The sequence below is a fragment of the Xenopus laevis genome, chromosome 2S, assembly GCF_017654675.1.
Source record: "Xenopus laevis strain J_2021 chromosome 2S, Xenopus_laevis_v10.1, whole genome shotgun sequence".
NCBI classification, from domain to species: domain Eukaryota; kingdom Metazoa; phylum Chordata; class Amphibia; order Anura; family Pipidae; genus Xenopus; species Xenopus laevis.
In genome coordinates this window covers 90,959,356-90,969,873 of record NC_054374.1, presented here as the reverse complement: position 1 = coordinate 90,969,873, position 10,518 = coordinate 90,959,356, and the positions used below count along the sequence as shown (strand labels likewise).

At 35.8% G+C, this 10,518-nt stretch overlaps 2 protein-coding genes across 2 annotated transcripts; one reads left to right on the top strand and one right to left on the bottom strand.

Moving 5' to 3' along the window:
• Positions 1-5,268: 5,268 nt before the first annotated feature.
• LOC121400788 lies at positions 5,269-7,638 on the bottom strand. Its single transcript, XM_041584741.1, has 2 exons — positions 5,789-7,638; positions 5,269-5,534 (listed from the first exon to the last, which is right to left on the bottom strand). Exon 1 carries the CDS (start codon positions 7,636-7,638, stop codon positions 5,857-5,859), a length of 1,782 nt encoding a protein of 593 aa, XP_041440675.1. The 3' UTR covers positions 5,269-5,534; positions 5,789-5,856.
• LOC121400634 lies at positions 7,587-10,229 on the top strand. The gene is made up of 2 exons (XM_041584123.1): positions 7,587-9,709; positions 9,964-10,229. Exon 1 carries the CDS (start codon positions 8,124-8,126, stop codon positions 9,639-9,641), a length of 1,518 nt encoding a protein of 505 aa, XP_041440057.1. The 5' UTR covers positions 7,587-8,123; the 3' UTR covers positions 9,642-9,709; positions 9,964-10,229.
• The last annotated feature ends 289 nt before the right edge of the window (positions 10,230-10,518 follow it).

The window sequence follows — 10,518 nt, the reverse complement described above, 5'->3', positions numbered from 1 at the left end:
ATGGAAGCTCCTTCATGCAATCGACTGTGTCAGTCCTTAATCCATGGCTTTCTGGAATTCCCACCCTGCTCCCTTTCCAGCTGTAAGGTGCAAAGCTCACTCTAATGTGTTTTATGATCCAAGACCAGATGCACTTCTCATCTGTGCGTTATGTATTTATCTTTTCGCCTGGCAGGGGATCCCAGAATCAGACACAGTTTATAGCATACAACAACACTCATCCTATTCACAGTGTTTGGGATTTTATTTTCTCAAGGCCGCCATGAAATAAATGAGCCAGTGTTGTACAGACTAAGCTTAGCATTGATTTTTCTGTTTATATTTGTTGGCCTGTGTCTAATTAAGATTTGTAGACAGAGTAAATAAATCTCATACAAAAATAATTTTTGGGGCAATAAAATTGTAAGGTTCTGTGTTAGATCATATAAATATTTCTTTTACATAAGATGAAGAAGACATCCTGTTCTGTGTGGCTTTTTCCACCCTGTGATGAAAAACATATTATTTCTCTTAATGGCTTTCTTTTTCAGGACTCTGTGCATTGTGTAAATTATTTCCATAAAAATAAAATACTGTTGCACAAATGGTAGAAATGAGAATTTGGGCTTAGGAAATTCTAGGTTCTATTTCATAATCTGACTGAAATAACAGAAATATACAGAGTCACTATATCTGGTAAATATTCACAGAATAAATTTCAAACAGGACAAAAATTAGTAGATATTTTTAAACTTTTGATTGATATTCAAGTAATATTTTTTGACCGGCTATTTTCTGATTTCTTTATGCCTTCGTTACATCTTTGGTACTTGCTGAAAAGTTTAATAAAATAAGCTAAAACTTTAAAGTTCAAGATTTAAGTTCAATTTAGATAATGCCACTAGATGGTATCATTTAAGAATACCTCCCAACATTTTGGAAGTAAAAAGTGGGACAAAACATTTTTTCAAATGAAGCGCAGCAAATGTTTTGACCACGCCACTTTCTGCGGCCACACCCCTTAATTACAATGTTTATTTTACAAAATTTGTCAGTTTCTGAAAGTTTGAAAATATTTCTCCTTATCTAAACTGTTTTTTTGTGTCTCAAAATTGTTACAAATGAGGGACTGCAGGTTGAGCTGTCAAAAGAGGGACTGTCCCTCTGTCTAAGCAACAAGAGAAATGTTAATTATGATTATAACATAAATCATAATCATCTCTTGCAGGAATTTACAATGTAAGGGACAATGAATGTAAAATGTAAATAATGTCAGATTTCAGTAACTTCAAATAAGTTAAAAATTTCATTTCAAATGATGGATGATGGATAGCTATTGCAAAGCCAGGCAAAGCGTAACAGTACTTCTTAAAGGGGTGGTTCCCTTTTAGGTTAACTTTTAGGAGCAGATTTATCAAGGGTCAAATTCCGAGTTCATGGGAGTTATTTAAAACAGCAATTCGGCAGGATTAAGGTAGAGAATAGTCGAATTTGAGTTCCTAAAGGACCAATGTATAATATATTTTAAAAATCAAATTCAAATTTTTTTAAAAAATTCGAATCAAATTTTAATAATTCCATGGTCGAATTTGACAGTTTTGGCCATAAAAACTGACGCAAAAATGTGAATTCTATATTCAAATTTTCACTGGCTTGATAAATCTGCCCCTAAGTAGGTTATAGAATGGCTAATTCTAAGCTATTTTTCAATTGGTCCTCTTTGTTTGTTTTTTTACAGGTTTTTTAAATTATTTACCTTCTTCAATCTTTCTCAACTATTCATATTCCAGCCTGATATTTATATCAATGTATGGTTGCTAGGGTAATTTATACCCTAGCAAACAGATTGCTGGAGAGCTGCTGAATAGATATCCAAAAAACTAAAAAACAACGAGTAATACTAAAAGACTAAAAGATTGTTGGTCTTTTCTAAGCAAGTCTGACAACTTTCTCTCCATGTTTAGGGCCTTAGTCACTGTGACTTTTATCATCCAAAAGTATTTGAGTTGAAATCTTGGAACCTACGAGGGGAATCTATTATGTTTCGCTAGTGAAAAAAACCTGTGCTAGATACTGTACAAACATTAGCTACCATTTTTGTGTCCTTTTTTACTGATTAAAGACCTCAACGTCTTCATCGCAATGTTTGCGAACAGATTGTTTTTGAGAACATTCGCAGCGTATGTAATTCATTTTCAAAAAAGTCTTTAGGGACAACTATTTAACGAAACTACAGAGCAGGTGTTAACGCTAAACTTTGCTTAGTGAAAATGTGCACTTGTAATATTCGCAAGTGACTGATTTTACATTGTGAGCAGTGCTAAACATTCACAAAGACACCATTTTAAATGACGCTTGTGACTTTTAATTACATTCCCCCTTACATGTGTTAGAGGCTACCTGCCAATAGGAACAATGCACCCCACCTTTTCAACTTTTTCACCTTTTCTTGTCTTTTCCTTTGTCTACTGTTTACAAATTAGACCATTTGCGGCTTCATGCGGAAATACTATTATTGTCATGTGAAATGTTTTTATGATTTGATGCATGAAGTAATTGCAGCTCCTTTTTTTTTTTTTAAAAATTCAAATCTGTTTTCTGTAAATAAATCCCTTTCATCTTGTACTGTCAATATCTTAGAACCTTGGCTGGCACTCTGCTTTTCTCTTATGCCCCTAAGACAAAATAGTAGATTGCTTAATAAGCCTCAAAGGTAATCAGAAGGAAGACGGCAAAATGAAACAACTCTTAAAATATTCCTCAACATCTTGTGGGAATACTTAATGCCCACAAGGTCAGGGCTTTGTAATGTTAATTGAAGGGTTGTAGGAAACAATCCATCATTTTAAAGAGCAGTGTTGCCATTTCTGACAAACTTTTATGTTTATGAAACAAATTTGTTTTTATTTATTTTGCAGTTCTATTTTTTATTCACAGAAGTCATAAAATAAGATAATCGATTTTCAGCTTTATTACAACAACTAAAATACTTATTTTGTCGTGAATAGTCACAGGTGTTCTGAAGACAATGTTAAAAAATACCTCAGATTAAATTTGTATCAGTTTGCACAAAGTAAACCAATTTGTCGAACAATCAAAGATTTTTGTTACTAGTTTATAAATCTCGGTTAGTGCCATCATCAATATAGAGGTCCTCCCTCCACATTCAAATATATTTTGCTACAAAACACTGTGTGAGTCTGCTATATGGATGACATCTGGTTTATCAAATTCCACACCCACAAGTGTGCATACAGTAGGTAGAATACTATCTTATTCAAACATAAACTTATTCTTCGTTGTGAAAGATCAGTAATGCCATAAAGTGAAAATACTGTAGTTTTTTTTTTGTACCTTAAATGGTTGCATTTGTTAATCCCTCAACTACAAATAAGATATTTCATTGTAATAAAGTCCTAGATTATCATGCTGTGTACATATGTAAAATATTGGATGCTTCACAGCTATTTATCATCTCTTATGCAAACATTCTTTTTTTTTCCAAATTTCAGCTTGAACTGTAGTAGTTATTCTGGAGTGAATAAATGTTTTTTGCAAAGAAGGCAGGGTAATATAAATACATGCAAAATCCTTTTTTGTGTAGTTGGTACTTTAAACGGCTATAAAAGTCTCACAAATGATTATATTAAATAAAGATTAGACTAGAAATGATGTGCCAGTTTGTACCCACAGATTTGTTCAGTGGTGCTTAGCCATGGCACACTATCTGCTACAGTATTCATTGTAAATTCTATATGAAACAAATATGGCTTTTCTATATCATATCATTTGCACCTGTTTTTGCACCTAGGGCCGTGTCCAAAGCTAACAAATAAGACCTTATAATGCTTGAATCCTAATAAATGCAAGACTGCCATGCCCAGAAATCAATTAATACACTGTAATTGAGCAATGTGACAAAGTTCAAATTTGAATGGAGATAATTTTGGATGCTTTGACTTTGGGCTGTAAATGCCCATGGAAGATGACTTCTATTCTGATATCTACCCAGTACAGGATCATACTAATTGCAAATGCATTGCATTTAAAATAAATACAAACAGCACAGACGTATGATGACTTAGAAGTGTCCCCAATCTTTCACATGATATTGTAGGTTTTTGATGATGGAAAACAAATTAAAACAAACTAAAAAAAAAAATTAATTAAAGAGGAGTCATTTGCAATGTAATTCAAAAATTGCATTATTATGAATTATTCATGTTGCATGCATTTCCTTTACATAGTAAGTTAGGTTGAAAAGAGACACACGTCCATTTAATTGCCAATTGATCGAGAGGAAGGCAGAAAAACCCATCTGAAGCCTCTTCATGACTCTAGAGGCTCTAAGACCTATAAGCAAGACCTTCTAATTACAATTCTTGTTTGTAAGTTTGATTTAAGTCTCTTATTTTTTAAAGTATTATCAGTGCATATTGCTGGAGCTATATAAATAAATAATGTTGATGAAATTGGATTAAATCAGGATGTGTACTGATAAATTTAGCCAGAAACTGCTAAAAAAAAAATCTTGGATCATTCAGTCTTAAGTATGAGTAGATTGTTTTTTCTGAATCAACATGTATTTTACTTCACTAATTTGTAACCTTATTGACTTTCTTTAGAGGTTTTCCTTAGCGATAATATAAACAACGTTGTAAAGTTTCTTGGATCTGTTATTTGTCATTACAGGTTGGTAACTTTAGAAGTCCATTTTTAACATCTGCACCAGTATTTAGCGATTTCTTATAACATTTTAGATTTATTTGTATAAAACAAAACTAGAGATCTGATATTCTTATGCTTGTGGCTTTATAATGGAAATTCCATTTGCACAATAATGAATGCATATAAAGCTAATGATGTGCTCTCTAGGTGCTTCTTTTCTACACAAGAGTATTGGTAATGAGCTCCGTGTAATAAGGTATGTGTCCCACAAGATGAGTATGGTTGCCTTTGTGCTTGCATTCCTTGCCTGCAATACTCGTCATTCAAGTTTCTGTAGAGAACATTTGGATATTAATGAGTGGATGTTTTGGTGATTCACATTTAATTAATTTCACAGAACATTGTGAAAAAACAAACTCAAATAAAATCTTAAAGCTGCTAAAATAAGAGAAAAATACACTTTTTCATAAAGAGTGACTTATTTTAAAAATGTCCAACAAACGAATTACCAGCTTATCCCCAATCTTTGCAATAGCAGGCACTCCTTTCAAAGGTCACACCGTATAGACCTCAATTGGCATCAGCAAGAAGATAGTGAAAGGATGCCATAGACTGCAGAGCTCTGCTGCGTTAGTGCTTTATTGTACACACGACATGTTTCGAGTCACATGGACCCTTTCTCAAGTGTAACAATCACATGATCAAACCACATCTTATAGCCTTAATTGCCAAACAGTGCTCCTCCTCCCACCAATTAACTCATTAGTCCAGAGTAAAAGTGTAAAATAGGTAGAAAACATAGAACGTATAAAACGTTTAAAAGTCCCAGTGATCTCCAGTGTACATGTAGTGTCCAAGTGCCAAGGTTCCATATCTTCAGATACACTCTATAATAAAAGACAAAAATCCAAAAAACCCCACATCACCTTAGTCCAAAAAATGGACAACCGCTATTTAATTTAAAAACATTTAAAATAGATATTCACATAAGAAAGGTGGTACTATCCTTTTTTGGATCTACCTGTCCTGACAATCCAAGAATACATGCATAACTGTGCCTTTCCACAATTATTCTAGAAATACATTCATATTAGACTATTATATTAAACAATACGATTTAAAGCAATCGCTTCTCCCTTACCTTACCCCCAGCTGAGAGGATAGGCATCACTTAATATCTGAAATAAATAAGAGTAAATATTACAATTCTTATAAAAAGCATTTCAAACTCCAGGCATCATTAAGCCCAACTGGGGCTAGTGAATTCAATTTAGAAATCCATTTGGCTTCACGTTGTAGCATCTTTTGCTTAAAGTTACCACCTCGACTTAATGGTTGTACTACTTCGAGGACCACCCATTTCAATTGCCCGTGGCTATGTTTTGCCTCATTAAAATGTCGGGCTACAGTCGTATCTGTCTGAGATCCTGGTTTATAATTCCTTATGTCCCCTTTATGCTCTTTAATCCTGGTTTTTACATTTCTAATTGTTTGCCCCACATAGACTAGGCCACATGGGCACTTCAACATGTATATGACCCCTTTCGATTCACATGTGGCATAGTCATTCAAATTTAGTTTATTGCCTTTAGTGGGATGATTAATGCTTGACCCTTTTATTATCGAGGCGCAACAGACACAATTCAAGCACGGAAAGGTACCTTTCTTCTGTATTCCCAGGAACATCTGTTTCTTTTCTATAGGTAACTCTGAAGGGCATAGCATGTCCCTAATACTCATGCCCTTCCTGTAGCAGAACCGTGGGGGATCCTTAAATAACTTCCCAAAAGTCTTATCTCGTTGGAGAACAGGCCAATATTTCTTTATAACCTTTTCTATATTTTTGCTATGTCTAACGAATTTGGACACAAACATACTCCGGTTATCCTTCTGTCTCACCTGCCGACTTTTTTGTAACAGTTCTTTCCTTGGTATAGACTTTACTTCCTCCATTACTTTTTTGACATGCTTAGACTCATATCCCCTTTGTACAAACCGCTCACTTAAGGACTGGCCAGCCCTTCTATAATCATCATCTGTAGAGGCAATCCTTTTGGCCCTTAAAAACTGACCCTTAGGGATTGCTTTAACGGTACTTGGGTTATGAAAACTCTGGGCATGGAGTAAGTTATTTCTATCTGTTCCTTTTCTATACAAGTTAGTGCTAATCGCCCCATTACGAATAGTGAGTTGAACATCTAGGAAGTGTAACTCCTTATCGGACATTTCAACCGTAAACTGTATAGTCTCGTGTGACCCATTTGCTTCATTAACCATCTCATTTAATGCATCCATGGTCCCATTCCATAGTATCAGGATATCATCCACATATCTAAGATATAATATGATATGTTCACTTAACCTGTGTCTCAGGAAGAATTTCTCCTCTAATCTGCGAACAAACAAATTGGCAAAAGAGGGGGCGACCGGGGCACCCATCGAGGTCCCCTGTCTCTGCCAATAGTACTCCCCTCCAAATCTGAAATAGTTTTTACACAACACCATTGTCAAGCAATCCAACAAAAAGTATACCAACTGGGTATCAATCGTGGTATCCAATAGTGCTTCCTCGATATACCTAATCCCTTCTTCCTGGGGAATGGAAGTATAAAGACTCTGAATGTCTATACTGGCTAGAACTATACCATTAGGTAAAGGGGGTAGGTCCTCAAGTCTGCACAATAGATCATTCGTATCTTTCAAACACGTAGGAATCTCTGTAACCATTGGTTGTAAATAGGCATCCACAAACTGTGCAAGAGGCTCTAAGATAGACCCCACGCCGGATACTATAGGGCGCCCTGGTGGATTGAGCAAAGATTTATGTATCTTAGGAAGAAGATACAGTACTGGTATCTTTGGATGGGCATTAATCAAGAAATCTTTAACATTTTTAGGAATAACATTGTTGTCACATGCCTCTATTAAATCGACCGCTTCCTTTATCTCATCTGTTGGATTATAACCCACTTTTTCGTAATGTCCAGGCATCATCAATTGTCTATTGGCCTCATTTACATACATTGTATGGTCCATTATTACCAATGCACCGCCTTTATCGGCCTTCTTGATTACTATATTTTTATTCATTTTTAACCCATCAAGTGCCTTTTTTTCCTTTAACGTTAAATTGTATCTAAGTTTTTTTTGCTCCATTTGTTCCCAAATATGCTTAACCTCCATACCAACCAAATGCTCAAACATATCTAGGGAGACGTTCTCTATTTCAGGCATAAATTCACTCCGCTGGGTAAACTTTCTAACCACCTCTTTAGTTTGTTCTACAGCTGGTACATTGGCAAAATACATTTTCAGTTTTAGACTACGTACAAACTTTTTAAACTCTATATCCCAATCAATCAATTCTTCCTAAGATACATAAATCTTTGCTCAATCCACCAGGGCGCCCTATAGTATCCGGCGTGGGGTCTATCTTAGAGCCTCTTGCACAGTTTGTGGATGCCTATTTACAACCAATGGTTACAGAGATTCCTACGTGTTTGAAAGATACGAATGATCTATTGTGCAGACTTGAGGACCTACCCCCTTTACCTAATGGTATAGTTCTAGCCAGTATAGACATTCAGAGTCTTTATACTTCCATTCCCCAGGAAGAAGGGATTAGGTATATCGAGGAAGCACTATTGGATACCACGATTGATACCCAGTTGGTATACTTTTTGTTGGATTGCTTGACAATGGTGTTGTGTAAAAACTATTTCAGATTTGGAGGGGAGTACTATTGGCAGAGACAGGGGACCTCGATGGGTGCCCCGGTCGCCCCCTCTTTTGCCAATTTGTTTGTTCGCAGATTAGAGGAGAAATTCTTCCTGAGACACAGGTTAAGTGAACATATCATATTATATCTTAGATATGTGGATGATATCCTGATACTATGGAATGGGACCATGGATGCATTAAATGAGATGGTTAATGAAGCAAATGGGTCACACGAGACTATACAGTTTACGGTTGAAATGTCCGATAAGGAGTTACACTTCCTAGATGTTCAACTCACTATTCGTAATGGGGCGATTAGCACTAACTTGTATAGAAAAGGAACAGATAGAAATAACTTACTCCATGCCCAGAGTTTTCATAACCCAAGTACCGTTAAAGCAATCCCTAAGGGTCAGTTTTTAAGGGCCAAAAGGATTGCCTCTACAGATGATGATTATAGAAGGGCTGGCCAGTCCTTAAGTGAGCGGTTTGTACAAAGGGGATATGAGTCTAAGCATGTCAAAAAAGTAATGGAGGAAGTAAAGTCTATACCAAGGAAAGAACTGTTACAAAAAAGTCGGCAGGTGAGACAGAAGGATAACCGGAGTATGTTTGTGTCCAAATTCGTTAGACATAGCAAAAATATAGAAAAGGTTATAAAGAAATATTGGCCTGTTCTCCAACGAGATAAGACTTTTGGGAAGTTATTTAAGGATCCCCCACGGTTCTGCTACAGGAAGGGCATGAGTATTAGGGACATGCTATGCCCTTCAGAGTTACCTATAGAAAAGAAACAGATGTTCCTGGGAATACAGAAGAAAGGTACCTTTCCGTGCTTGAATTGTGTCTGTTGCGCCTCGATAATAAAAGGGTCAAGCATTAATCATCCCACTAAAGGCAATAAACTAAATTTGAATGACTATGCCACATGTGAATCGAAAGGGGTCATATACATGTTGAAGTGCCCATGTGGCCTAGTCTATGTGGGGCAAACAATTAGAAATGTAAAAACCAGGATTAAAGAGCATAAAGGGGACATAAGGAATTATAAACCAGGATCTCAGACAGATACGACTGTAGCCCGACATTTTAATGAGGCAAAACATAGCCACGGGCAATTGAAATGGGTGGTCCTCGAAGTAGTACAACCATTAAGTCGAGGTGGTAACTTTAAGCAAAAGATGCTACAACGTGAAGCCAAATGGATTTCTAAATTGAATTCACTAGCCCCAGTTGGGCTTAATGATGCCTGGAGTTTGAAATGCTTTTTATAAGAATTGTAATATTTACTCTTATTTATTTCAGATATTAAGTGATGCCTATCCTCTCAGCTGGGGGTAAGGTAAGGGAGAAGCGATTGCTTTAAATCGTATTGTTTAATATAATAGTCTAATATGAATGTATTTCTAGAATAATTGTGGAAAGGCACAGTTATGCATGTATTCTTGGATTGTCAGGACAGGTAGATCCAAAAAAGGATAGTACCACCTTTCTTATGTGAATATCTATTTTAAATGTTTTTAAATTAAATAGCGGTTGTCCATTTTTTGGACTAAGGTGATGTGGGGTTTTTTGGATTTTTGTCTTTTATTATAGAGTGTATCTGAAGATATGGAACCTTGGCACTTGGACACTACATGTACACTGGAGATCACTGGGACTTTTAAACGTTTTATACGTTCTATGTTTTCTACCTATTTTACACTTTTACTCTGGACTAATGAGTTAATTGGTGGGAGGAGGAGCACTGTTTGGCAATTAAGGCTATAAGATGTGGTTTGATCATGTGATTGTTACACTTGAGAAAGGGTCCATGTGACTCGAAACATGTCGTGTGTACAATAAAGCACTAACGCAGCAGAGCTCTGCAGTCTATGGCATCCTTTCACTATCTTCTTATTTTAAAAATGATTTCTTAACTGGAAATGTTTTTATTGAAATGTGATTTTCAGCAAAAACATGAGAAATGTTAATATAAGCTTGTGTTTAGTTATATACAGTATATGTACAAAGGTACATAGACAATCAGGGTTCAGAAAATTAGGGACTGGAACACTGGTTTGTGCTGGGTAGGTTGAATGGGAGTCTGGCACAGTAGTGTTTTCAGTTCTCTGGTCCCTGCTACTGTAATCTGATTGGTCCAGTTAAATG

Coding starts and splice junctions, on each gene's coding strand:
- LOC121400788 (XM_041584741.1), bottom strand. CDS start 7,638: ATGCCTGGACATTACGAAAAAGTGGGTTATAATCCAACAGATGAGATA.
- LOC121400634 (XM_041584123.1), top strand. CDS start 8,124: ATGGTTACAGAGATTCCTACGTGTTTGAAAGATACGAATGATCTATTG.